The 27,566-nt window shown below is 51.6% G+C and overlaps 11 protein-coding genes across 11 annotated transcripts; 6 read left to right on the top strand and 5 right to left on the bottom strand.

The window, feature by feature from the left end:
• Positions 1-15: 15 nt before the first annotated feature.
• KD926_010087 (carotenoid oxygenase family protein) lies at positions 16-1,907 on the top strand (the record flags this gene model as incomplete). Its single annotated transcript, XM_053102595.1, has 2 exons — positions 16-41; positions 92-1,907. 2 exons carry the CDS (start codon positions 16-18, stop codon positions 1,905-1,907), a joined length of 1,842 nt encoding a protein of 613 aa, XP_052953966.1.
• Positions 1,908-2,081: 174 nt separating this feature from the next.
• Positions 2,082-3,892, bottom strand: KD926_010086 (phytoene desaturase family protein; the record flags this gene model as incomplete). Its single annotated transcript, XM_053102594.1, has 4 exons — positions 2,082-3,038; positions 3,114-3,647; positions 3,694-3,815; positions 3,865-3,892. The coding sequence occupies 4 exons, from the start codon at positions 3,890-3,892 to the stop codon at positions 2,082-2,084; spliced, it is 1,641 nt and encodes a 546-aa protein (XP_052953965.1).
• A 1,747-nt stretch (positions 3,893-5,639) lies between these two features.
• On the bottom strand, positions 5,640-7,414 carry KD926_010085 (phytoene desaturase family protein; the record flags this gene model as incomplete). The annotated part of the gene is made up of 4 exons (XM_053102593.1): positions 5,640-6,575; positions 6,629-7,162; positions 7,215-7,336; positions 7,387-7,414. The coding sequence occupies 4 exons, from the start codon at positions 7,412-7,414 to the stop codon at positions 5,640-5,642; spliced, it is 1,620 nt and encodes a 539-aa protein (XP_052953964.1).
• Positions 7,415-8,210: 796 nt separating this feature from the next.
• KD926_010084 (NRPS-like enzyme) lies at positions 8,211-12,107 on the top strand (the record flags this gene model as incomplete). Its single annotated transcript, XM_053102592.1, has 9 exons — positions 8,211-8,345; positions 8,407-8,597; positions 8,703-8,808; positions 8,875-9,283; positions 9,334-9,352; positions 9,409-9,823; positions 9,959-10,491; positions 10,823-11,353; positions 11,663-12,107. The coding sequence occupies 9 exons, from the start codon at positions 8,211-8,213 to the stop codon at positions 12,105-12,107; spliced, it is 2,784 nt and encodes a 927-aa protein (XP_052953963.1).
• A 1,709-nt stretch (positions 12,108-13,816) lies between these two features.
• On the top strand, positions 13,817-14,788 carry KD926_010083 (uncharacterized protein; the record flags this gene model as incomplete). The annotated part of the gene is made up of 1 exon (XM_053102591.1): positions 13,817-14,788. One exon carries the CDS (start codon positions 13,817-13,819, stop codon positions 14,786-14,788), a length of 972 nt encoding a protein of 323 aa, XP_052953962.1.
• Positions 14,789-14,827: 39 nt separating this feature from the next.
• On the bottom strand, positions 14,828-15,349 carry KD926_010082 (DUF924 family protein; the record flags this gene model as incomplete). Its single annotated transcript, XM_053102590.1, has 1 exon — positions 14,828-15,349. One exon carries the CDS (start codon positions 15,347-15,349, stop codon positions 14,828-14,830), a length of 522 nt encoding a protein of 173 aa, XP_052953961.1.
• A 649-nt stretch (positions 15,350-15,998) lies between these two features.
• On the top strand, positions 15,999-16,600 carry KD926_010081 (uncharacterized protein; the record flags this gene model as incomplete). The annotated part of the gene is made up of 3 exons (XM_053102588.1): positions 15,999-16,110; positions 16,166-16,246; positions 16,299-16,600. 3 exons carry the CDS (start codon positions 15,999-16,001, stop codon positions 16,598-16,600), a joined length of 495 nt encoding a protein of 164 aa, XP_052953960.1.
• Positions 16,601-17,333: 733 nt separating this feature from the next.
• Positions 17,334-18,950, top strand: KD926_010080 (flavin-containing monooxygenase; the record flags this gene model as incomplete). Its single annotated transcript, XM_053102587.1, has 1 exon — positions 17,334-18,950. The coding sequence occupies one exon, from the start codon at positions 17,334-17,336 to the stop codon at positions 18,948-18,950; it is 1,617 nt and encodes a 538-aa protein (XP_052953959.1).
• Positions 18,951-20,263: 1,313 nt separating this feature from the next.
• KD926_010079 (fungal specific transcription factor domain-containing protein) lies at positions 20,264-22,320 on the top strand (the record flags this gene model as incomplete). Its single annotated transcript, XM_053102586.1, has 2 exons — positions 20,264-20,384; positions 20,435-22,320. 2 exons carry the CDS (start codon positions 20,264-20,266, stop codon positions 22,318-22,320), a joined length of 2,007 nt encoding a protein of 668 aa, XP_052953958.1.
• Positions 22,321-22,372: 52 nt separating this feature from the next.
• On the bottom strand, positions 22,373-25,109 carry KD926_010078 (beta-mannosidase; the record flags this gene model as incomplete). The annotated part of the gene is made up of 4 exons (XM_053102585.1): positions 22,373-23,170; positions 23,236-23,471; positions 23,525-23,958; positions 24,013-25,109. 4 exons carry the CDS (start codon positions 25,107-25,109, stop codon positions 22,373-22,375), a joined length of 2,565 nt encoding a protein of 854 aa, XP_052953957.1.
• A 612-nt stretch (positions 25,110-25,721) lies between these two features.
• KD926_010077 (FMN-dependent alpha-hydroxy acid dehydrogenase family protein) lies at positions 25,722-27,350 on the bottom strand (the record flags this gene model as incomplete). Its single annotated transcript, XM_053102584.1, has 4 exons — positions 25,722-25,799; positions 25,853-25,926; positions 25,992-27,266; positions 27,323-27,350. 4 exons carry the CDS (start codon positions 27,348-27,350, stop codon positions 25,722-25,724), a joined length of 1,455 nt encoding a protein of 484 aa, XP_052953956.1.
• Positions 27,351-27,566: the final 216 nt, after the last annotated feature.

Raw genomic sequence — 27,566 nt, 5'->3', positions numbered from 1 at the left:
ACACCACATACAAGAATGCCTAAACGCAGTGAAAGACACCCGTACGAGATGGTTTATAGGATCTAGTCTTCTCTCTACTGACAATTTCCAGGTATCTAAAAGGCAACTATACCCCGATAAGAACCACCCTCTCCTCTGTTCCCTGTCAATTCCAAGGGTCGATCCCCGACGAATTTATCGGTGGTCAATATGTCCGCAACGGCAGCAATCCACTGGCAGATGACAATAGCCACGGCGCTCTCCACTGGTTTGACGGAGATGGAATGCTGACGGGAGTTTTCTTTGAACGAATCGCGGGCTGTCAGGGTGCGCGACCGCGATTTACCAACCAATATGTTCTGACCGATGTCTACTGTGCCACGAGAAAGAACCAAGCCCTTTACCCCATTATACCGAGCATGGCGACGTTGGTCGACCCCAATCCTTCTCGGTTCCAAATCCTGTTTGAGATGCTTCGTACCTATGTAATTGTCTGTGCGTCTCTTCTGAACTTGATCGCCCGACCAATAAAGAGGGTAGGAGCCGCGAATACCAATATCGTCCATCATGATGGGCGAGTGCTGGCAACGAATGAGATCGGGCCTCCGATGAGGGTCGTTCTGCCGTCTTTAAAGACAGTTGGATGGTTTACGGGCTCTCGTGCAGAAGGCGAAGGAAAGGTCACGGATGACAGCGCATGCGAGCCCTACTTTGGAGGGCAGGGCATCGAGGGCTTCTACAAGGAAATGACCACGGCACATGTTAGTATGACGTGCATGATTTTGAAACATAAAGCAGATACTGATGAAGCATTGGTATATCAGCCTCGTGTGGACCACGCAACAGGGGAGCTGATTCTCTTTCACTCCACCTTCCTGCCCCCTTTTGTCCAGTATTCCATCGTCCCTGCTGGCATGTCGCCGTCAGGGATGCGTCTCAACCAGCCGGTTCCGGGGCTTTTATCGGGAAAGCTGATGCACGATTTTGGCGTCTCTTCCCATTACACCGTGTTCATCGACTGCCCGGTCTCTCTAGACCCGTATAAGGTTCGTAACAATGAGTCGGCTGTTGAATATAACCCGCAAGGACGAACAAGACTAGGGGTGTTTCCTCGACATGCCCCCGAGCGGGTCCGCTGGCATGAGACTTCACCGTGCATTGTCATCCACACTGCCAACACCTGGGACGAAGAATGTTCTGATGGTCCACGTATTCATCTTTTGCTCTGTCGCGAGAATAGTCTTGCTCCGTTGTACACTATGGGATGCTTGACGCCCCCTGAGGTTGTGTGCGCCATCGAACCCGAGTCTCGTCTGTACTATTATCAAATTTCGGATGAGATTACACAACAGTGGGCTCTGTCGGTAATTCCTTTCGAATTTCCGCACGTTCCCCGGCATCGCGAGATGGAAGCGGCTCAATTCATCTACGGAAGCTCAATGACAGAAGGAAACTTCGCTTCTGCCTCCGTAACTGGGATCAGAATTGACTGCTTGGTAAAGGTCAACGTAAAGGCACTAATTCAACGGGGTGAAACAGACCCACCTCTTCAGATCCATGGTGCAGTGGACACCAGATCAATACACCAGATCATACAGTCTACGGATCCCGATGACCCGATTCAAGTCTTCAAGCTTCCAAGCGGTTGGTATGCACAGGAATGCTCTTTCGTACCGCGCCATCGAGGCCACGGCGAGGACGACGGGTGGGTTGTGACATATGTATTTGACGAGTCGCAGCTGGACGAATCTGGGCAACCAAAGCCAGACTCTCGCAGCGAGCTGTGGATCATCGATGCACGGTCAATGAAAGATGTTGTGGCCAGAATTATCTTGCCCCAGAGAGTGCCGTACGGCATGCACGGCAATTGGTTCCCGGAAGATCAGATCAAAAGTCAACGATCGTACAGGGAACTGCGGACCGAGTGAAAGCGAGCTTTTTTTATTTTTATTTTTTGGTTTTGGGGGGGGATTGGGGTAGATATCTACCTCAGACGATAGCAGCAGATTGAATGACATTTGGTTTTCATAAGCGTATCAGAAACACGTTCGAAAAAGTGCAAACTGAAGCCCAGGGTCATATGAGGCTGTGAGAAACAGATGCTAGTGTTCAGGCAAGTACACGAACAAGCCGTTACTAGACAAATTATTTGCAAGGAGCGATATCGTCACGACTAGGACAGCAACCAGGGCCATGATAATTTGAAAGCTTGATGAACTCCAACCCTCCTCGGCCTTGTCGTAGTTTTCCAATATCTGCTGTGCCACCAGCTTTCCCCCTGCTAGACAGATGGGTACCCCAGTCCCCGGATGCGTACTTGCGCCGACAAAATAAAGGTTCTCTATATCGGGATGCTTGGTCTTTGGACGGAAACTGAGAACATTCAGGAAGCTATGTGACAGTCCGAGGATTGCACCGCGGTCCAGATTGAATTTAGACTGCCATGTAGCCGGGGTCTCATATCTCTCTGATAGGATGTCTGAGCTGAGGTCCCCTAGTCCTGCTCGCATCTTAAGTGCCTCCAACACGAAGTTCCTAATAGCTGGAATTTTTTGCTCCCATGTCTGTGTTTCATCGACCGATGCAGAAGTGAGATTTCCCACTGGAACCAAGACAACCATGGTTTCCTTTCCAGCCGGCGCAGCTGTAGGGTCGACACGACTCGGAACATTCACATAGAATGAGGGCTCGTTAGGAATGCTGTGATGTTTGAAAATGGCATCAAAACTCTCCTGGTACTTGTGAGCCAGAAAAATGTTGTGTGCATTCAATTGTGGCAATGTGCGATCCATGGCCCAGAAGAATGACACACTGCTGCACGAGGCCTGCCGGCGCTTAAGGGCACAGGCTTGAGGTGAGGGGGGAAGAAGTTCATTATAGACATATACGAGATCCGCATTGGCTAGAACTATGTCTGCATATAATTCGTCGCCAGAGGAGAGCCGTACTCCCTGGGCCGACTTTGGGTGGTCTTTGGAGACAATGATTGATTCGACTGTGCTGTTCAGCCGGTACTGGACGCCAAATCTGCTGCCAACATCGGCAAGGGCTTGAAGAATCTAGAGAGGAAATCATCATTAGGGCTCGTGAAAATAGATTTGGCAGCCAAAGATCGACGCTGAAGGGGAACCCACAGCTTGAAACCCCCCTCGTGGATACCAGATACCATCAACTGTCTCTGTATATTGCAATAAAGCATAGGTACCGGGCGCTACGTAGGGGCTCATACCCAAGTACATCGATGCAAATGTCCAAGCCCTTCGCATCTTATCAGAATAAAAATACTGCGAGGCCCGACCGTAGACAGTGGTCCATGGTCGCATGCGCAGCAACCCCAGTAGAACCCTGGGCTGCAGCAGACTCAGTATCGACGGAAAGTTTCGGCGAAGAACATAATTGAGAGCCAAGTCATAGTATGTCCCTGCCTCCGATAAAAACGCGCATAATCTGGGAAAACTGTCCGGACCTTCGTGACGCTGGATCTCTTGTTTGAGCTGAGACAGATTGGATGATAGTTCGACCGTGTCGCCGTCAGCAAACCAGATTCGATAGTTCGGCTCGCATTTAAGCATATCCAGGCCTTCTTCGTTCATTGAGGTTCCAAGATCCTGGAAAGTCTCGAGAAAAATTTCCGGCATGAGAACGAGTGATGGGCCTTGATCAAAGCGCTGTGGCCATTAGAGTAAGACTTCCAATTCCTCTGCTGCCACGTACAAAGCCATTATCATGGATGATCGAACACCGCCCGCCAACACAGTCGTTTTTCTCAATCACCTTCACTTTGGCACCCTGTTGGGCAAGCCGAGCTGCCGCCGCGAGCCCTCCGGCCCCAGCGCCTGGAATAGTTAGAATAATGGCAACTGGCGGTGCATTGATGCTACCTACCAATGACGATGACAGAAGGACCGGCCATTGTTTCTTGTGAACGAGATAAAAGTCGTTCAAACATACAAGAGAAGGGAAGTTTGAAAAATGATGAAGTAGCCAGATAGTTATCTCGAAGTCAGTCGGCGTGGACCCGTGGTAGCTTCGAATATTACCCAGTCAACCGATTAAACGATCACCTAAATCAAGATTACTACAATCTTTCCGTTCCATGCAAATCATGCAGGGAGCCAGTATTGATCAGCTCATCCTTGCAGTCTAGGCAGGCCCGAGAAGTGTTGTAGAGCAGGAATTGTTCTTCGGAATTCTAAACATGTGTTTTAGTTGGTTGGACTGCCTGTTCCGGGTAGTTGCATTCAATTCTGTGCCCATACCTGGAATTTGCCCCTCTGAGCAGATCCCTATCTTCTCCCCTTGCAGCTACAATTTGCTGGAGATGGGCAAGACTCTAGAAAGGCAAGAGGGTTACGGATAGACTTTCAGATGGAGGTCGACTTGTTGGTGACATAGGAGGTTACGTTCTCATTTGCGATGGCTTTGGGGACCGTAGTTGACGAGGAGAATTATACGCAAGCACTCCATTCGTCGACGGGATTAAACGTTGACGGTCCTTGCCTCGATCCAGTCGCAGGCGGAAAACGGAACAGTCTTATTTCTCTTGTTGGAGAGAATTTCGCTCATGGAGCAGGATGGTTTGCCGCATACCCATTCAGTCGCTAATCCAGAGTTGGCACAAACAGGTTATACGGTTAGTCTTGGGCGTGGATTTGTATCAGCAAAGGCTCAGATTGGACAGAAAGCGTTCTACAAAGCTTCAAACATTGAAATTTTAAACCCATATCAGACTTCTGCAAGCTGCCAAAAGATCCACAAGATATCTGATGGTATGGAATGTTAAATATTGTTCCCTGTTGAAAATCAGTAACGTTTAAACCGCTGCGTTACGCTCCTAGAGAAGACTATGACAAGGATTATGAGCCGGCAATACAAAAAAAATTCAAAATTTGCCATTGATCGGACCGGGGTTCGGGTCCATTGCCTCTTTTATTCAGCTGCATCGCGAGCCTGTCAGACGAAGAATCAAGTTTCTCGTGCTAGGACCTACGAAATAATCACCCGATATTCCTTACATGGCACGCCGGGTTGCCTCGGGAAGGAGGTATCCGGAGATTATTCAATAGAAGTAAGGGACTAAACATCTGATGTCAATGGGAGGGTCATTTCCAAACAGATAAGCAGGATTCTATGTGAGTTTTTATATAGTAAGTCTCTTTATCACTAATTTTTGGAGAACAAGTTGATAACCCCCGGGCTTGGACACAGCATGGGAGGCGCTCATTTGTGAGCCAACTCGAGCTGTGGGCGGACAAGCTGCGTATGACGGGCACCGGGGTTGGAGGCAGCGGTGGTGTCCCTGTAGGCCGAGTCCGCGAAGTGCTACTACCCTTTGGCCACCTATCGCCCCAGGAGGCGGTCGCCGAGTGTGCCGACTGCATTTTACTCTGGCTCGCGTCGGAGTTAAAGCGATGGCAGGAGCAGAATCGCCAGTTTAGAGCGGCATGGGATTAGAAGAGTACGATAGAAAAGATTACGGTCAACGAGTTGTGGAAGAAGCATGTTCCTCTTCTCGGACGAGCAGTATCTGACACAAGAGCCAAGCTGTGACCTAGGACTAGGTTTGGTATCAGCAAGGTATATTTGATAGAAACCGATCGTTTACATGAACTGTTCTGCTTCAATAGCCTGTTGTGTCACGTTGCCTTACTGAAAAACCATCAAACGCGACGAGGAAAAGACGCCATTACTGCCATCAGTAAGCCTAGCATGGCAAGACCCATCAGGAACTTCCAGCTGGTGAAGAATTGCGCTTCGTCTCTCTTTTTCCAATCCTTCACGATTTGCTCGGAGACAAGCCTGCCACTCACCAAGCAAGCCGGCACTCCAGCTCCTGGCTGGGTGCTGCACCCGGCAAAGTACAATCCTCGTATATGAGGGTGCTTGATGTGCGGACGGAAACATCCCACGTTGTTAAATGAATGCGACAACCCAAGGATTGCGCCGCGATCTAAATTAAACCTGTCGCGCCAGGTCAAGGGTGTGTTGACCTGCTCATTCAAGAGCTTGGATCGGAGGCCCCGTGTCCCAGTACGTTCCTCGATTGTTTTAATCACCGTGTCTCTCATCCGGGCTACCAGGGACTCCCATCTTGCTTTTTCCTCTTCCACGTCGGTGAATGTGGTTTTTGGCAGATGGCCCACTGGCACCAACACCATTACGGCATCTTTCCCTGTTGGTGCAGCCGACTGATCAACTCGACTTGGAACATTTACGTAGAATGACGGATCTTCCGGTATACCCTGCTCGTCGAAGATAGTGTCAAAGCTCTCGCGGTATTTGTCGGCTAGAAACACATTGTGTGGTTTGAGCTCGGGGATTTCCTCGCCGAATGACCAGTAAAAGGAGATACTGCTACAAGAAGCGGATCGATCCTGCAGGCGACGGGCATGGGAAGACGGTGGCAGGAGGCGATTGCATGCGTACACAAGATCAGCATTAACTACCACCAGGTCCGCCGAGATGACATCTCCTGACGCGAGTTGAACTCCTGTCGCCGTGAGGCCATCGGTCGAAAGTTGCACCTTTTTTACCGGGGTATTGAGGCGATAGTTAACCCCGAGGCGCGTCCCGACCTCGCCGAGTGCTTGCAGGACCTATCCCTAGGCTATCAAAACCATGGAGCTATCGTAGGAAAGGGGATACCCACTTTTTGAAAGCCTCCTTCTGGATACCAGATGCCGTCGCTTATCTCGGCATAGGGTAACATGCAGTAGGTTGCGGGCGCGCGATATGGACTCATACCCAGATACATGCTCGTAAAGCTCCATACGCGTCGCATCTTCTCCGAGCGAAAGAATGTGGCCGCCTGTTGGTAGAAGCTGGTGGACGGCCGGAGAGCCAGGACCGCCTTGATCAAGGATAGATGCATCATGCTCCACATCGTTGGGAAGCTTTGGTTGAAAACACTTTGCATCGACATTTCGTACTGATATCCAGCCGCTGCCATGAAAGCACAGAAGCGATAGAAGCCCCCGGCGCCTTCATGTCTCTCAATTTCGGCCTTCAAGCGAGGCATGTCTCTTGACAGCTCGATCGAATCATGATCCGCAAACCAGATACAGTAGTTGGGCTCACATCGCAGCATGGAGACACCCTCATTTTTCAACGAAGTCCCGAGGTCTTCAAAGGCTCTGCGGAACAGTTCGGGCATCAGCACCAGCGACGGTCCTTGGTCAAATCGCTGATTGCGTGAGCGACTGGAAGTCGGATGGATGATGGCCAGCAAGACTCACAAACCCGTCCTTGTAGAGCAGCGAACATCGACCACCGACACTCTCATGGCGGTCCAGAACTTGCACTTGGAAGCCTTTTCGAGCAAGCTGCGTGGCAGCTGCGATCCCTCCAGCTCCAGCACCTGCCAGGCATTAATCTCGGTCACGCAACTGATGCAGTAGTATTACTCACCAACTATAACTGCTGTCGCACCTGACATTCTTGCGCGTGTCTTCGGGGTGCGCATTAATTATAACAGCGCTTCCTTTTGGTTTCCGTCGCAGATCCGAAGGACTCCGCCGTTGAAGCTCGCTGGTCGTGTTGTTGCCTCAGGCAGCCATCACTCACCCAAGGGATGTGAATAGCCTCGACGCAGGCCCTCGCCGAAAGAGGATAATCCCGGGAATCGAGATCAAGGACTGCCATGGCTGTCGGCGAGACCTTGAATGGCTGATCGAATGGGCGTGAACTTCCGCCAACACTGTCGTAAGCCACGGCCCAATTTCCACTCTGGTAATGGCGTGCACTATCCCTTACTGTCGGAGGCGTGTCTACGTTTTTGGCAGGAATATACTAGTGAGTGACGTACGAGGCATTTCCATCTTCCCGACGCTTGCTGCGAGAAACTCAATCCATAACTTTACACTATTTTGCCTTGGTCTCCTTTGACAGCAGTCTCTGCTGTAAAAACCATCCGCTATTAGTGTAGACTTAGACCCAAACCGGTCGTAAGAGTACCTGGCAGAGTGTTGAAAAATTCTGGTTGCTTTACGCCGGTACATTCTTCTTGGCGGAAAGATTTCTCGCGATCTGTCGGTGTTCCGTTAACCGTAGAAATAGTCAACCATGACGACTGAGAGTACATGTGATCATTTTGAGCCAACAGAGCACCTCTTGCGTCATATCGTGGACCACTATGCGGCGTCCAAACCTGACGCGATCTACGCGAGTTTCCAAGATGCTCAAGAGACTATGGCCAGGGCTATCACAAGATCAAATACTACGAGCTAGCCAAGATGACCAATGCTGTCGGCCGGTGGTTGATTGGCAGCATTGGGCATGGATGCTCGTTCGAAGCCCTGGCGTACATCGGTCCTAATGATGTTCGATATACTGCGCACGCTTTGGGGGCTATCAAAGCTGGCTATACAGTTGGTGACTCGGACTTTTCTACTGGGTACTGCTAAGATAGAAAGTTAATTGCGTCTCCAGACGTTCTTTCCCTCCTCAAGGAACAGTGCTGCTGCCCATGCACAACTCTTGGATGAGCTGCAGTGCAAGACTATGATAACGCCCACGCCTTGTCCCGGTGCCGCTCATACCGTTCTAAAACAAGGAGGGCTGCGTGTTTTGAATATTCCTGCAGTGGAAGACCTCCTACAGGCAGATACCGCGCCCGTCCTGTACGAAAAAAACACTGTCGCAGGCCCTCATGGAACCATTGCTGACCATCCACACCTCCGGGTCCACGGGACAGCCTAGGCTGATGACCCTCACTCATGCCTCAGTTGTGGCTGGAATGAGAATGTTCTCGATGAAACCCCAAGAGGCCGCAGAGGACAGAATCATCTCATCACTGGAAGGCGTCTGTATTCCATGCTGCCTCCTTCCCATGTATGTCGTGACCAAAGCGACCCTGGGATTGATACGAACCCTACTAGATACTGACAAAGTCTGCAGGGCGCCTATCTTGCATGTCACTTAATGAATGCAGTGCCCTTTGAAACGGTCATGGTGGCGCCAATTGCCTCCTCCGGGATTCCCTGGGCAGCCGGATTGGCTCGGGCATTAAAACAGACGAATTTCAATGTCGCCATTCTTGCTCCCTCGATTATCGAGGAATTAGCACAGGCCCCGGATCTTATAACATACTGCGCTAAACGGCTAGAATGTATACTCTATGCTGGCGGAGATCTGCCCCAACACATCGGGGATCATGTAGCCGCGAAAATACCGCTGCAGAACCAATTCGGCTCGACAGAGCTCGGATTGGTTCCATTGTTAATGTCCCAGACGCCTTGCAAACCCAGTGACTGGAGCTATTTAGAGTTTCATCCTGACCTTGGGCTAGAAATGCGGCCAGTCCTGGGTGAACAGCATGAGCTATACGAAATTCGAAATACTCGACTCGAGAGGCAGCAGTTGACGTTTACATAACGTCAGTACACCGGGCTGCCAATACCCTACGGGGGACTTGTTTGTAACTCACCCAAGCGATCCTGGGCGCTGGAAATGGGTCGCTCGCAGTGATGACATCCTTGTTTTGATGAATGGGGAGAAAGTCAACCCTCTTTCAATGGAGCAACAGATCATGCGTCACCCGCAAATCAGCGGTGCTTTGGTCGTTGGTGTCCATCGGTTACAGTTAGCTCTTTTACTCGAGGTAAACACAGAACAAGCTCAATTCAACCCGAATGCATTCACGGAGGAGGTATGGCCACGCGTTGAAGCGGCGAACAACAATTGTCCGGCGTATGCTCGGATCACCAAGTCACATATCCTTTTCACGGACCCTTCCGCTCCCATGAGGCGATTGGGGAAGAGTACAATCCAGCGTGGTGCTACGACTGAACTGTACAAAGAGGAGATCAACAGGACGTATAACGACGCCGACACTGTTAGGGACTGTGTACTCACTCGGGCCGAAGTACATGATCCTGAATTGGTCTCGTTATTCATCCTCGACACCATGAAGCTAAATACCGGATAGGATTATTTGACCTTGATCGACGATTTCTTTGAACGTGGAATGGACTCGCTCTAGACCTTGAATATCGCAAGAGAGCTCAAACACGGTCTCGGTATCGAAGAATTGCCGACTTCTTTGGTCTACCGTCATCCCACCGTAAATTCCCTTTCTCAGGCCTTGATACGTCGGATTAACGAGATTGAACTGCGGACTGATCCCTCCTATGATGGCGAGCTACTTTCGAAGCGCAGGGTCACCCTGAATTTGTACCAGGACATTATTGACCATATCCCTTGCCCGCCTCTAGACCGACAGACCCCCACCGAACACTTCGTGCTTCTTACACAAGGCACGGATTCACTTGGTGTTTATCTCCTGTACGAATTTCCTCAATCACCTGCAGTGCGTCATGTTTACTGCCCTGCGGGTATCAGCAGCGAGTGTGCGGCGCAAATCCCGGAGGATAGACATCATGGCTTAGGCACCGATTTAGACGCTCGTCATCTGACTTTTTTGCAAGCTGATCTATCTCGTGAGAACATGGGCCTTGAACGGAATGTTCTAGAAGAACTTTACCAAACGGTGACCTTGATCGTTCATAACGAATGGTCCATCGATCTGAATAGGCCCCTTGCTACCTTCTCCGCCTAGCTCGACGGCTTAGTAAATCTCATTCGGTTCTGTTCGTCAACGGCAGCTCTTGTCCTCGATCGGTGCTCTTCTTAGTTTCTAGGATCCGGCACGGAGAGTTCCAGAGCGAGTCATCGACCTGAATAGACCTTCTGTCAATGGCTACGGAGAGAGCCGATACATCTCCGAGCATCTACTAGACTATGCAACTAAACGACTAGATATCTGCACATCCATTGCACGCCTGACTTATGTCCCGGAGCCGACGCAGCTCTCATCGCGCTGGGACTTCAACTAATGGTTACCGAGCCTGATTGTGGGCTCTTTCTATCTTGGAGCTCTCCCAGACTCGCTCGGCCCTCGAATGAGTTATATTGACTGGATTCCAGTCGACCTGTTATCACGTATCTTGGTTGAACTTTGCTTGAATGGTAAAGTCGTGCACAGGGACACGCCCGTCGTTCATCACCCGGTCAATCTCCAGCCTTCGGGCTGGAGGTTCATGCTACCTATTATACTGGAAGAGTGTCGCCGAGCCTCGCTAAGTGACATCTACGTGGTACCATTAAATCAATGGCTCGACTTAGTTCGTTTGCAAGAGCAGCTCTTTACACGAGACCGTAATGGTCATGACGAATGGAACGAGTTTGGCGACCGACTTAGCCGGCTAACACCCTTTTATCAAACCGTCCTAGGGGGCCAGGATGATCCTGCATTCCCGGAGACGAGCGAAACCACGTGCAGAAGTGCCCTACTCTCGGAGGTCCCGGGAATACAGGATGAATGGATTCGCAAGTGGATGAGGGAATGGATACGGGCAAGTCGCGGTATCTTCAAAGGGTAAATGGGACTTCCAAGCGGGGAATGAAAGAGGTGATATGTTCCATTAAAGAGCAGACGAACAACTCCCTGTCATTGAGACGTTATCCTGGGAGTACTCAAGTGTTTAACATGATTCATCGGAGTGGTAGAAGTATAAAAGACAACAATGCACCTACATTCTTCAAGGCAACTAATCCCTCCTTAGTCGTCTTTGTTCGATCATCCCACTTGCTGCTGGTTCAATCCAACTTTACTCCGTGTTTTGATACCATCAGCTTCATCTCCCGGGCCTACCATGGGCACAAGAGGAGATAACAGCTCTCGCAGCATCAGCTTGCCAGCCGGAACGCTTCCCAATTGGCTTGTCTCCGTCTATCACGTCGACAAGCCGCGCCGCTTTGGCATTTTTGAGCTTTATTGCTTCAAGAGGAATTTCCACCGATACACTCCAGATGGTCGTATAGACTGTGTCGATTTGGACTATCATCGATGGTTAGCCGTTATTGGGGCACAGTGTGGCTACCGCAACAATGATCGCGTCATGTGCACCGTCCGGTATGAGGGCAAAGACACCGACCTAGAGGTCCATTGTTCTGCACAGTGGATCACGGCACTACGCCTGATGGCATCTACGGGATGCATGAAGTTTCGTATTGAGAGCGAGGTCGAGGAGGTCATCGCCGAACTGCTGACGAGACGTTCGGCTGGAGTTCCCAGGCCCCTGGAGACAGAGGCTTCGTCGAACCTAGTTCCAATGAAACGCGGGCACTAAGAGGAGATCTCGCTCTCTAGCGTCACCAAGGGTCAGTGAAATTGTTTAGTGTCTCGGTTTTCGTTTGTTCACTTGTGTTGAGACCTCTCCGCGCCCGCAAGGCTCCTGCTTGTGGTCATGCACTCTGGCCTAGGGGAGGGCTTTTTTATTCGTTATTCGTGAGAGCACTGCTTGAAAATCCTGGGCAGGTAAATACAAGGCTCAAGCGTACTATAAGTTTAGAAAATAACAAATTAGTATCAGGGTTTTATCCCAACCTTCCATCTGTAAGGAGACATAGCATACTTCTCGGCGCCAATCTGTATACCAATTGATGGCCAATTACAGCTCCATTTCTCACGATAGTTAACCGTCTAAGGCGTCCAAAACAAGCCGAAAGGGGTCGAGATTGAAATCGAATTCCTGGTACATATTGTCGAAGGTGATACAGCCTGTCTTCTTGTCTGGTGGTATTTGGCGTCATCTGGACTGGGATATTGCGTTTTTCAGAATCCTCGAAGAAAGCGTTTCAAAGCTCTGTATGTATTGTGGAACATATTCACTCAGATGCTCATGGGCCCACAGGGTCGATAATACGTCTTGCCAGAATTGCGACACCGACTCAGTGAAAAGGTCCAGTCCAAACATGACCGCCAGAAAGTTCGTTGCCGCGATATATAGATAGTAGATTTGGTACCTCCACGGCAGGAGGTCCATCGGCTCGTAGGGTTCGATGGTCTGTATGGTCAGTGATGCTAGCCTTTGCGTAGCATCGATGCATATTCCGGCGCATTCTTCGGTCGACTGTTCGTCCTGTCTATGTGTGTGGCCCTGTGTTGATGTTGTTCTCGAATAGGATTTCATAGAGTAGAAACGAGCCAGCATCGCTCTGTAGAGAACGATTCGATAATGCAGTATGCTTAGTATTCAGTACACATTAGCGAGTATTGAAGGCCGATACGTACCACAACGCGTTTGGCCTTTCTGAGCCGACAGGCCTGACAGGCCTTGGAGACCCTCAGGCGCGCCGGCCGATGAAGACAATCAACTAGCAATTCCATGGTTCAAGCTACCACGGGGTGTAGACGGTGGAATTGTGGACGGAGTGCGGAGTTGTTGTGACGGCTGTGCCTCCGCCGAAAGCCTGGTAGCCTGAGAGCCTGAGAGCCTGAGAGCCTGAGGATGCAACATGGCGGATTCTGCAACCAATCACATTCTCTCCCGTTCCGTCAGGACTCAGGCACTCAGGCACTCCGCCATTCCAGCTCCGGAGTATAAAGGTTCAGAATAACATCGGTTCCCTACAGTTGTAGAAGGAACGCATTCTGGCTGTTTCTCTTGCCCCTTGTTGACACCAATCCCTTCAAATCACGCCGTCGGACTTCTCCCGGAGAGCTCTAGTGCACCCTTGGGTTTTGCGTTCCTGTATAGTGATACTCCTAACGGCAACTGAATATATATTTTGCAAGAACCCCCACCACCAAAATGCAGATTGATTAAAGACGACCAACAATATGCTTACGTTAAGATTTTCATTACCTTTAAAGTGGACAGACAACTTCGAAGGCTGAGCGAGAGATGCTAGAAATGGCCCTAACCCGCAGGGCTGATGCCTGGACCTGACCCAAAACCGCCTCCACCGATGACTCAATCCTCAATTCCGAATAGATAAAACCTGGTGAGGCCTTCTCTCTGACAGCAAGCTGCAACTTCCATCGACTATAATTACAATGGCGTCTGTTAATATTCCGCCGGACTTTTTGAGGGGCGAATGTCCTAAGGCCTGCCTTCGCCGGTTGGACTTCACCCAGACGTCGCCGCCTATCCCATCCTTCAGAGAGCATTTCGCCGTGACCGTGGATGATCTTCTTACTGCAGACGAATGCCGGGATTTGCTTCGTCTGGCGGAAGACTCGACAGTTCAGGCCAACAAAGAATTGACCGCACCAACATGGGACCGCGCAATGGTCAACGCGGGCAATGGACAACAGGCGATGTCGATCGACACGCGGAACTGCGGTCGCATCCTGTGGGATACTCCCGAGATCGCCGACCGTCTTCTTCGTCGTCTGAGACCATTCTTCACAGAATGCAGAATCGAAACGATCCGCAATCAACCACTCGTGACGGGTCGTGGACCAGCTAAGCGCGGGGAGACGTTCGAACTATCGCGGCTCAATGGCCGCATCCGATTCCTGCGATACGAAGGGGGAGAGTATTTCCGACCGCACTGGGATGGAAACTACGTGACAGAGGATGGGGGTGAGATGTCTCTGTTTACAGTGCATCTATACCTGAATGGAACAGGCGAACAAGACATGGAAGAGTTGGAGAGACGAATCGAGGAGTCGGAGCGGAAGATGGGGTTGTTTGAGGAGGATGGGGAGGTTGATCTGGGCGCGATTGCGTCGCATGATGACCACAACGACGGCCTCGAAGTCTCATCGGCGGATGGGAGCTCAGACGTCGCCAGCGCTGGCCGAGACGTGGGAGCCGGCCATGATCAAGAACCACTTCTTGGGGGCGCGACATCGTTCACAGATGGTTATCGGAGCAAGGACACGGTTCGGGTGTTTCCGAAGAGAGGGTCGGCTCTCATTTTCCAGCAGAGGAATCTGTTCCACGGCGGGGACGACGTCTTTCGCGGCGTGAAGTATACGGCGAGGACCGACGTGATGTATAGGAGAGAGACGCACGAGTAATCAATTTCAATCCAACAGAATGAAGACCCAAAGACTTCTTCACCGACCCAGAACCTTGTCCCGATGAGTAAATCGCCCATCCCTTTTGATTTGCTCGTAGAAACTTCTAGCCCAGTGCAGATGGTAACTATCGCCGAGGTCCGTGAAGAGTTTCAGCGACAGTTCCTGGTCCTGCAAATCTTCCGAGTGATTGAACGGCGAGTACAGGTAGCGTCTCTGAATGGCCGGCATGTCTCGATCCCAGCTCTTGTCCACCGCGCACCGAGCCACCTCCACCGCTTTCGAATCCGTCGCGTAGGCCTGGGGTGTGTTACGGAAAATGTTGCGAGGCACCTGGTCGAGTAGCAGGATCAATGCTAGCGCCCCATCGCCGTTGCCCTCTCGTGTCCATCCGTCGAGCTGACCGTCCTTCGCGGCTTGGTGGGAATCCCCGAGAAGGGTGCGCACGTAGGCATCGTCGGCGGGGCTACCGTACCAAAAAGACTTTTCTTTCAAATAGTCCGGGGAGGCTTTGGGGCCGAACCAGAAATCGAGCACATCAGAATATGATTTGGAAGGCATGATCGGCGTGGGTTGCAGAAAAGCTGGAGAGGAGTGGCAGAGGAGGGAGAAATCTACGGAGGAGCGCTAGCCTATTCGGGGCTAGCGGACCACGGGAAATGAGGTCATGCATCGCGGGCGGCGGACTAAAAATAAGTCAACACTCCAACACGAACTCTCTGCGGGTGGAATGATACGAAGGGTAGCATCGCGGCGGGGAAAATACGACACACGAGCCTTTCCTTTTCAGGTCGCCCCAGTAGCTGCTCGATCACTGCCTCCTCTCAATTGAGTCTCCACGATGGCAGCAGACACGCCCACGGAGCCCCTTTCTCGATGGACGCAGAAACGAGGCACAGCGAACTCGTGTCCATGAATCGCAGTATCAATGCCAAGGGCTAACTGCAACAATCCTCGCAACATCCTCCTCGAAATGGCTAGCCCCTAAGCGCTTGCTTTGACTTCACCTAGTGTCAAGAGCGATGATAATCATCACTAGCGGTCCGCGGGCATCTACATCGACAGGATATGGTCTAGTATGAGCCGGAATCTGGGGATAAAAGGGCAGCAGCTCCTCGTCGTCATGATTCCAGCCGAATAATCGCAATCACCAGAATCACACACCTGCACCGTGCTTCTTTAGAATCTCCGGAGTCCTCATCCTCACAAGATGCGCGCTGCCTACTTCCTCTCCACCTTGTTAGCTGCCACGGCCTTGGCCTCTGTAGTGCCTCAAGCACCCGCAGAGAATGCTGAGCTCGTTCCGATTGACGGCCCGACTGGTAGGATTGACGATTCCCAATCGTCTCGATATCTTCGTTCTGACTCTATGTGTAGAGCTGGACAAACGTGACCCTGTCGCATTGGCATCGGAAGGGGACGACGATGACGACTTTCTTGATCTGGAGGATGCGGATGGTAATCTCGTCTTTTTCGAACGCTTGAAGGAATGACATTAACGGCTTGACAGACGAGGATGAGGTAACCGCCAGCCACCTGGACGAGCGCGGAATCTTTGACAGCGGCGGTCGAGTTTGCAAGAAGAAGAACCAGAAGACCTGCTTTCATGTCAAGTCCAACGGACGGTGCAAAAACCTTGTTTCTTCGAACGGAAAGCCGTTTATCTCCGGCTCGGCTGACGGTGGATGCATCTGCACCGTGTATTCACAGAAGGGCTGTCCCTGGATCAAGGGCAAGAGAAAGAGCTATGATGAGCGTGGTGCGAACTTCGGGTTCAATGCGAAGAGTATGGATTGCTCTGTTAAGGTCTAAATGGACAGATGGGACACAACGATCGGGAGACTTGCTGTTCTTGCCTACATACCGTTTTGTCTGTTTTCCCATATTCCCACCGCAGCTTTTGATATGAATGATTTCCATGTACGATTTTGAAAGTCGTAAATTGACCGAGTAGCACGTGATGTTCGATGGGTGTACTTTCGTTCGATCAAACGCGGTGTTCTCACAGCTACCTCGAGCAGACAGACTTTGAAGCAAGCTTTCAAATCTCATTCGTACCTCCTGCGACGAGCCGACTCTTTCATATGCAATATCTTGGCTCATCGGACATTGGTTGATATCAAATCATTTACGGAGAACACAAGTCGTTTCGAGAGCCGTTCCTAGTAGCGGGCAAGGGCCCTTGAGCCATTAATTTTGAGGCAAGCCATGGGGAACATTCTAGATCGTATTCGAGATCATAGACTCCAGTACGGACATGACCCAAAGTGAAGTGTTCCATCCGGCTCATATGGCTTTCGGATCACAGCGGAATGCGAGCTCTTACCCGTTAAAGATTCACCAAACCCGGGTTGCAGCAAAAGTCAATCGGGGTTATAGTCACATCTAGAGCTTCGCGGCCGTGTTTTAGGAGCTTGGGTGAGACGCTGTCTCCTACCTATTTGGACCACCTGGAATCTTGATCGGAGAGGAGATTTTATTAAGATCCGGCTCATCCCAGGGTTTGTCAAGCTTTGTGGCCCGGAATTCAAGTCAGTCGCACGCCATGATATCAAAAAGCACACAGAACTTGGACTACGACGTCCTAATTGTGGGCGCGGGGTTTAGCGGGATCTATCTTTTGCATCATCTACGCCAGCTAGGATACCGCTGCAAGATCTACGAAGCAGCCAGCGGACTTGGTGGGGTTTGGCACTGGAATTGCTATCCCGGCGCTCGGGTTGATTCCGCCAGTGAAATCTACCAGTTGTCGATCCCCGAAGCGTGGCAGGAATGGAGCTGGTCTCAGCGATATCCAGACCGCAAGGAGATCCTGCAGTACTTCGATCACCTCGACCACGTGCTTAACATCAAGGAAGATGTCGAGTTCTACACTAAGGTTGTCGGTGCGCAATACAATCGTCAGCGTGCTCGATGGGAGATTCGGACCGACGATGGACGGATCACTCTAGCTCGCTTCTTTTTACCGTGTGTTGGGTTCGCAGCGAAGGAATACGTGCCTGATATCCCCGGATTGAATAACTTCCAGGGCATCATCTGTCATTCGTCGGCGTGGCCCAAGGATGGGATCGATATCCGGGGGAAAAGGGTTGGGGTGATTGGTACGGGGTGCACCGGAGTGCAGATTGTCCAGGAATGGGCGAAGCAAGCAGAAAATCTCACGGTCTTCCAACGAACGCCTAATATCGCTCTTCCCATGCAGCAGAATGCTCGATCAAAGCAGGATCAAGCCAGGGTTCACTCAGCGTTACCCGAGATGTTCCAACTCCGGGAGAGCACATTTACCGGATATATACACGATTTCAAGCTGCAAAAGGCGCTCGATGCCTCGCCCGGGGAGCGCGAGGCTTTATTTGAGTCACTCTGGCAGATGGGAGGGCTCGCATTCATGGCTGGAAACTATATGGACCTTCTTTTCGACGAGAGGGCAAATCGCGCGGCCTATGACTTCTGGGCTAAGAAGACCCGTGCTCGACTTCATGATGCAAAGACGAAAGACATTCTGGCTCCCATAGACCCAGTACACCCGCTCGGCGCAAAGCGGCCTTCTCTTGAAGAGGACTATTTCGAGCAGTTCAATCGACCGAATGTCAATTTAGTCAATCTTCGAAACGTGGAAATTAGGGCCATTGAGACCGAGGGCATCGCCACCAGTGACGGCGCCTTTCACCAGTTTGATGTCATTGCGCTCGCCACGGGATTCGACTCCGTTACGGGTGGCATGACTAGCATGGGAATCTGCGATAGCGAGGGCGAACCGCTCGCCAAGCAGTGGGGAGAAGGCATCCACACATACCTGGGCATGTCGAGTCACGGGTACCCAAATATGTTCTGGGTGTATGGGGCTCACGGGCCCACAGGATTCAGCAACGGGCCGTCCTCCATTGAAGTTCAAGGCCGATGGATTATTGACGCCATTCGGAAGATCGACGGCCAGGGGCTGTTGTATGTTGAACCGACAATCGACGCCGAGATGGGGTGGAAAGACCATATCACGCAGCTGATTGACCAAAGCATTCTCTCCAAGGCGGATTCATGGTATATGGGGGCCAACATCCCCGGCAAGAAGCGGGAATCGATGAATTATCCCGCCGGGTTGGTCATATACCAGGAAATCTGTCGACAGGCTCTACAGGACTGGGGAGGGTTTATCACGGTGTGAGAGTAGGTATGCTAGTCGGGAATATTCATTGTTGTAAATTTGTGTATTCAAGCAGATGATAGATGAAATCAGAGAATGGTCTAACGGGACGCCTGGCGATCCTATGCATTTGATGATAATTCCAACTAGTACCCTCACTGTCACCTCCTTCATGACTAGATAGGGAAGACCTCCGTTGCAGCACGGATAACACGTCCCATGTCGAACTAGAGCAGCGGGTTCGTATCGCAGGACCTCCACGCGATGCAGCGGATGAAATTCGGACGGCTCGGGGAAAGAGACAGACCCAGCGCCCTCCCAGGCCTCGTCAGACGCAAAGTCCACCGTGAATGGAATGAGTTCCTTGACCGACGGAGGCTGATCCGGTATGGCCTACGGAATGACACGCAGATTCAACGATCGCTTTGCCGGGAAGACCACCTCCTTGAGTCTTCGAAGGGGGCTGTAGTTGAACTGCACCACTCTGTGGCCTGCAGGATATTCTGCGTGGCCCTCGATCACCCTGGATCCCGTTTGCAGTGTGAGGGACACAGGAGCTATTTTCTTGGGATACCCCAGTTATTCGCGGCCGTAGAAGACCGCTACCTCATTCTCCCGAATGAGTGACAGGTTATAGTCGAGCTTTTAATCTCGATACGTGACTTCGACCGCGTGAACGTACTCCTAGTACGTGCCGAAAGTGCTCATGCCATGGCTCAACAGCATTGCAGTCACCAAGGGCTCATCCTCCAGCTCCAGCATATCCGGTACAAAGGGACGGACATGATCTGCCTTGGTGCAATAGGTGAAAATCAACGTGGTCACGTCGCTATATTCATTGCCCTTGGTGAAGTATGGGTCCCATATTGAGGAATTGGAGTTGCGCCGACAGCTAATGAACCAAAGGGCATATTAGATGTCAGGCTGGCCTCTCTGGATTTTGTGCTCCGGAGTCTTCAAGTCGGCGGCAATTAGTTGCTTTTTATTATGATCACTGGCCTACATCTCCGGTGGCGAGAGCGTGAGGGCGAAAGGGGATGAATGGTGGTTCCTGCAGAGCTAGTTTCGAAGAGCTGAGCGATCGTCCAGGTCTAAGGAATGTGTGTGGCAGGTCGAATGGACGGAGGACAGGTAGTAAGTAGGTAAGCTGCACGATCGCTCCCAGCTGAAAGCAGCTGTGAGGGTATACGAAGTAACAATAGGTCGATTCCTGCCTGGGGCGCTACGGAGTATTCTCGTGACCGCACGCGAAGTCGACGGGGGAAATCCTTCGCTCGTTTCTTTTCTTTTTCTTGCTACTTCCCCACCCCCACAGCCCAACTAACTCCTCCACGATGTTCCATACCATCACGGATTGGGCGCCCCCATCCCAGCAGTCCGACTCCTCTTCCCAGCCTTCACAGGCACCAAGGACAAACAAATCATGTGCCGAATGTCGCCGCCGTCGAATTCGTTGTGATGGGGGCCATCCTTGCAGCAGCTGCCACTGGTACGGCGTGCCCCAGCGCTGTGCCTTTCCGGCGCGATCCAAGAGGAGGACGGTGTCACGTCAGTAAGCAAAACCCCTGTTGTTCGTCGCGCACGTTCGATCATTAATATACCGTACCGTCTTGGAAGGTCCCACCAGGAACTATCCCGGTCGCTGGAAATCCGCGATGCCATCCTCGAGCAGCTCTTCCCCACAGTATCCCCGGAGTCGCTCCGGGGCCTGTCACGAGAGGCGCTGCGGCAGTTAATTGAATGCCAGGGCCCTGGGGAGGGGGAGGAAACGTCAAGGGAAGTTCAAGAAGCTTCTCACTTTCGAGACAGAACCGACGATGGCGAGGCATGGGACGAGGCTGATAAACTTATGCAGCATGCCTCGGCCTATGACGATGTAAACAACCTCTCGCTCACCTTTGACCGGTCGCATTCTTACCTCGGCTTTTCCTCGGTCGGCATTATTCTCCACAGCATTCTCGAGCTCTCCCCTAAAATCCAAATCAAACTGGCACAGGACCTGCAAGCCCACGCCTCCCATCTATCTATTGCCCCGGACGATGGGAACATACCCCCTAATCGGGAAATACTCCTCACTAGTGAGATTTGTATTGATGCCTACTTCGCACATGTCCATGCCATTACTCCGATGCTCGATGAGGCCGATTTCCGACGCCGGGTCAAAGAAAATAATGCGGACGACGGTCCCTGGCAAGCTGTGCTGAACATGGTCGTAGTGATGGGAGCCGTGGCCACAGGCCAGTGGAAAAGCGACTTGATTCGAAACTCCTTCCACCAGGCTAGACGCTTCATAAATCTGGAAATTCTGGGGTCGGTCCAAATTGAAAGCCTACAAGCTCTGTGTCTTTTGGGCGGATACTATCTGCACTTTCGAAGTACTCCAAACACGGCTAATGCCGTTCTCGGCGCCGCGTTTCGAATGGCAGCGGCCATGGGACTACACAAGGAGGCGATTATCACGCATTCTAGCAGGCAAACTTCATCCCATCAGCCAGAAGCTGAAATTAAACGAAGGTCATGGTGGAGCCTTTTCTGCCTGGATACTTGGGCCTCGATGACGCTAGGGCGACCAAGCTTCGGACGCTGGGATAGGTCGATTATGGATACAAATTTGCCTAGCGAACAGCACCCTGATCCTGCGGTGTCTATCCTACGGGCTAGTGTCGAGTTCTGTCTCATTGCCACCGAAGTTCAAGACCGTTTCGCTCAAGCCACCCCAGTAGCAACGGAAGAAATGTTCCATTTCGACCAACGCGTGCAGGATTGGTACAGCGCGCTTCCGGCAATTGTCAACCTATCACATGGTGGCCTAACAAACGTCGCCATAGCTCAGGCCTATCTGAGAAACCGATACTTGAATCTGCGAATCCTGCTTCATCGCCCATTCCTTTTGCAGCTCTCACAATCAGTCATGGCCCGGTCAGATACGATGGCCATGGCCATTGTTACCTGCCGCGAACTCAGTTTCGAAGCAATCGCCAACATCGCCGAGTCGTTTACGCCCAACACCATTTGGGCGTGGAATAGCACTTGGTATCTCTATCAAGCATGTATGGTTCCGCTTTTCATCATTGCCACTGATCCACAACACAATGATGCCGTGATTTGCAGGTCAAAACTCCAGGACGCTCTTGTGACGTTTGAAGCCCTGATCCCTTGGACCCCGGCGGCAAAGAGATCTCACAGTATTGTGAAAAGCATCTTTGAGGCTACCCAAGATTTAGGATCGGGTGGCGATCCACTGGAGAATACTGATTTTGACCTGCTAGACATGGATGTCAATGGGTTCTGGGATTTGAACAACGTGGGCCTAGACTTTGACTTCCTGCTGAACTACGATACGATGAATGACTTGGACAGATACGAGCAGGAGAATGTAACCGGAAACTGAGGTAACATGAACCTCGGCGGTCCTCTGTCGATTCTTCTATCTGTCAGCCCATTTAAGACCTTTGATCCCCGATATAGGTCCAGCTGGGAATTGCATTGTCCCCTTCGATTCCCCTGACCGGGATAATCTGCTCATCACCGGGCACAAGGTCAACTCCATTGTTCCCAAACCAAATGCCAGGTTTTTCCTGAAACACGAGCCCCTTCGTGGGCTTGGACACTACAACTCTGATAGCGCTCTGGTCTTTTAAGTATTCCACTTTCACTCCCCTTTCCTTGAATTTCAAGTATTTCAGTGGTTGGGGCCAGTCAAAATCTCGACTCACAATAATGCCGTCCACTCTTAAGCTGGCAAAAATGACGAAGTGTGGGATATCCTGTTGTCCAGCGAGGTTTTCTCTAATGAGATCGACTGTATTGTTCATGATTTCGGTAGTCCCATTCGGAAGGATTTCAACATTGTGAACGGAAGCTGGCAGGAAGTCGTGCCCAGTCTCGACAGATATGCAACGGACAGACACGACGGCATTCACTCTTACTGTCCTGCTACTGACAGTCCACACATCAAATTCTACGGAGCGAGGTGGTTGCGCATGGCCCGATGTCCATTCCTTGTGGCGTCGACACACGCCGACGACCAGGGGTTGTGACGCGCGTGCGATAGAATAAAATGCTGGCTTCTTAACAAGGAAATAATCAACAATGGCCCAGGAAATCGTGGGCCAACAGTCGTTGAGTTGCCAGACGAGCACTCCTCCACACCGCCGGCCTTGGCCCCATTCGCGCCGCCAGCTGCGGTAGGCGAAAGACATGGTCTCAGATTGAGCTATCTGAGATAGATGAATGTATGACTGCAGAGCGTTAGGTTAACGGCAGCGTAAATCCGGTGGCTTTTCTGCAAGAATCAAGGACCTACCTCCAGATCCTGCTTTACGTTAAAATTCTCCAGTATGTATGTCCCCAGTCGTCTCTCATGGCCGGATGCCTTGTTGTGAAAGTCCATCGTCAAGGACTGATGGTAGCGGTCTTCGGGGTCATCAATGAACGAATCGACTGTATGTATGTGAGGAAATGCCTCCATGCCGAATTCACTGTTGAACCGGCCTCCCATTGAACTGAGTCTCTGGTAGGGCTCCATAGTTCCATGCCAAACTGCATCAATTGTTAGAAGTGCGCAATTGATAGTCCAAGCTACTCAAACTCACCATCCCATTGATGGATATCTCCGATGGTGGGGTCAGTTGTGTGCCTACCACCACCCCACGGGCTGCTGGGATGGTATGCCATTCCGGGATTCTCTTCCTCTACTACCTTCGGCAATAGGTACTCATAGATATAGCGGGCTGGGAATGACGACTTGAGCCAAGAAGCTGGGTCTTTATCCCTGTCGTAGTCATATGTCAGATCGTACTTTTGTTGTATCTGATAATCCTCGTTGTTCCCAGCGTATATGACAATCGAAGGATGGTGTCGAAGACGTCGGACGTTCGCTCGTGCCTCTTCTTCAACCGAGTCGAGGTATTCCGGGTACGTTGGATACGATGCGCAGGCAAAGAGAAAATCCTGCCAGACAAGTATTCCTAATTCGTCGCAGGTCTCATAGAAGACTCCTGGCTCAAAGATGCCACCGCCCCAGATACTGTGAACTCCGGATCAGCACGCCAGTCTCTCCATTAAACGAAGATCAACCTACCGGATCATGTTCTGATTACCCTCAACCATCAATTGCAGCCATTTTTGGTATCTAGCATCTGAGATCTGGGGGAGAAAACTGTCCCCAGGAATCCAACACGACCCGCTCGCAAAGACATCTATATTGTTGATTCGAAAGTAAAAGGATTGTCCATGTTCGTCCTTCTCCTGTATGAGCTCAGCTCGTCTGAAACCTGTTCGCTTTGAGGTTACGTGCAGCAGCTCGTCCCGTGAGAATAACTGAGCTTGGACTTCGTAGAGGCTTTGCGGTCCGTATCCATGAGGAAACCAGAGAGCCGGGTCGTCGATGCTGAATGAGACATCTGCTTTTCCCTGAGAATTGAGCTCTATGTCAACTTCGATGGCCACTGTGCCCTCGTGCCACAATGCGATATGCGCTCGGTCTGCTGCGTGACCCTCTGTGCGTACGTGTACCTTTCCTGAGCAGGATCGAAGGTCGTCGGCCACGGTCCTTTCAATCCACAGGTCGGCAATTCGGTCAACGAAGGACTCCAGTCTGACGGGTCTCCAAGGGCCAGCTGTGACCAAAATAGGTCCCCAGTCCCATCCCCAATGATAAGCAGCTTTGCGTGCGCCCAAGCGACCCACCTCAGTTTGGTGAGCGATATGCCGATGTTCGGGATGGTTTTTGACCACCTCGCGACCACGCAACAGGGCCGATTCAAAAAGGATTTCCAGCGTGTTTATTTTCGAAGGGCCATTGGTCAGAATACCCGTTATATCAAGGCGATGGGGAATGAACATATTGTCGCTGCGCAGGATTACTGTGTCATTCAGCGTGACCGTTGCAAACGTGTCTAAACCCTCAAAGACTAGACAGTGTCGGGTTCGTGGGCCAACAGATGGAGTCTCAAAGGTCGTCTGGTAGAGCCAGTCGCGCTCCGCAACCCATTGGACCTTTTCCTCGTTTAATCCGACGAAGGGGTCAGGGATCACCCCGTTCTGAAGGAGGTCGAGATGTACCACCGTGGGTACAGTCTCGACGGCATACCAGGCTTCTGGCTTCGTGTCCGTCGCATCTCTGACCCTCCAGCCATGGGACAACTCTTCCAGTCTCAAATGAGCCATCTTGGTCATTCACTTCCCCAGTTGCTTCTTGCCCTTTCTTCTAAGTGCAGGCAGGTTGGTCACTTCGTGGCGGAAGAGTATGGCTGCACGGGCACCAACTATATATTTCAGACATAAACAGCCCCGATGGTCAGTAACCCCACCAGCGTTTCCAGCACCCCACCGTCCAAAATGAGTTAGGCCACGCATGATTGTTGCCTTTTCTCTTCTCTCCAACACAGCCAAGCAGAGGTTCTTGGAGGTGGCATACCCCAGGCTTCCTCCCCTTTGGGTCCGCTCTTTGACGGCTCCGCGCCCAAAGGGGGCAAGGTGGTGGCCTGACCCGTCAGGCTAAACCTGATCAGGCACGCACTTTTGTTGTCGCGGTGGCTCTCAGGCATCCACTTCTGTTACTAGCGGTATTTGGCCTCAGGCTCCCTCTTGGCACGTGGCCGGATTCGGAGTCGTGCAGAGATGATCGACGCGTCTCGGACAACTTGGTCTACTCCAGTGCACTGATTACACTCAACTGTCAACACTCGAGCTGAGAGCGCGTCTACTTCTTTTCTCTGCCTACGGAACACGCGTTGACCTCGACTTGCTCATTCATTTGATAGGTAGGTATGTTTGGATACAGAGCTTCTACAATCTGGACCCATTCCGTTCACCAGTGTCCGGTGCACTCCTGAATCCCCCCAACTCGAGAGCGCGCGCGTTGATCTGTCCCCGTTAGAAAAACTTACGGACGCGATGACCACGAAATGGTGACTTACATGCTGTCGCGAGAGTTGGCTCACATTCGATACTCCCAGCAATCGCATTGCCGTCGCTGTTTCTTCGGACAAAACTGCGAAATGCGCCATTAGTCTGAACGGACCCGAAAGCCCAGCCAGAATTATGTTTTCAACTTACTTTCCAACACTCTCTCCACACCGACGGGACCGCCGGCCGCCAGTCCCCAGAGAGGCGCTCGACCGATACCGACAGCTTTGGCACCCAGCGCAAGAGCCTTGACAATGTCCGTCCCTCGCTTGATGCCCCCGTCTATCATGACATCCAATCTCGTGAATACCTCCGGACAATGATGATGGATCTCGAGTAAGGTGTGGATGGGTGTCGACGCGGTGTCCAGCGCTCGTCCGCCATGGTTGGAGAGAATGATTCCGCGGATATACGGAGCGTATCGCGCGGCAAGAATAGCGTCCTCGTATGTCTGCACGCCTTTCAGAACAACCGGGAGATCGGTCTGCTTGTGCAGCCAACGTAGAGTCTTCTCCCAGGTCAACGAGGCATCCGTCCCCCAGACTTGAGGTGGTGAATTCGGTTGCGAGAAGTCCATCTTGGACCGCACCTCGACCTCGCGCTTCCCAGGGAAAGGAGCATCAAGCGTCAGAACGATGAATTTGATCCGCTTGATCTGATTGATCTTCTGGATTCGTCGCTCACTTTGCCGCACGTCCTTGAGACAGTACAGCTGCCAGCCAAAGACTTGATCCTCTCTAGCGTCACGTATTATGTCAACTGGGTCTAACGATGCGTTGTGCGAGATAATCTGGAGGGCACCGAACTTTGCACATGCATTGGCAATTCCGGCCTCGCCCGAGTGATGAGCCAATCGTGCCATCGCCGCTGGAGATACGTAGACCGGCAGCCCAAGTTGATGACCGAGAACAGTCGTGCTCAGGTCACACTGAGAGCAGTCGATAAAGACTCGCGGCCGCAAGAGGATAGATTGATAGACCGAATTGTTCCACATTTTGGTCAGATTATCATCTGTTGCGGAGAGATAATAGGCCCAAGCTTTATGAGGCAATTTTTGCCTTGCCAACGTCTCAATTTCATGAAGGTTGAGTGCCTGTGATACAGAGTCTCCTGCAGCTGATCTGCTTGGTTCTGACTCGGGAGCCTTGTCCCTTGAAGCCAAAGTGCCACACCCGAGCACCCCAAGGCAACATGATGACAGGTGCTCGTCCATGATACTTGGAGGATGGATTGGGTCATACTCCTTTGTCGCATCTTTTCCCGCGACATTTAACAGGATGGACGAGCCACCCGGATGATCGTCTAAAAAGCCGGTGATCTTCACCTCGTTAGCTCGCAAACTGCATCCAAGCCAGGAAACACAAACATCGTAGACCCTGCCGTACAAAGAAACCCAGCAGCTCTCATATGAGACATGTTGCTGCACTGCATTTTGAGAATATTAGTCTTGCGCGACGGAGGCAGGGAACTTTATTGCGTACATTCTCTCAACGTGATACGTTTTTCCATTTTGAACGGATCACTGTGATGCAATGCGCTCAACCCGGACAGAGCAGAGCAGGGATATAAGGCCGAGGCACCCCGGGCATGTCATGACCTGTAACGACTAGTACGAGGCTAGTACTGGCGGCGCATCCCATCCTCCTTGCGGATCGACCTGCCGCAGCTTCTCCACGGGGTTGCATCTGGGGTATATATTTGGACCCCGGACGTCTTCTTTTCGTG

This window comes from Aspergillus affinis, assembly GCF_023601865.1.
Source record: "Aspergillus affinis strain CMG 70 chromosome Unknown NODE_76_length_176809_cov_89_000192, whole genome shotgun sequence".
In the NCBI taxonomy this organism is placed as follows: Eukaryota; Fungi; Ascomycota; class Eurotiomycetes; order Eurotiales; family Aspergillaceae; genus Aspergillus; species Aspergillus affinis.
Note: the sequence above shows the minus strand (reverse complement) of the source record. Positions and strands in the feature narration are given on the sequence as shown.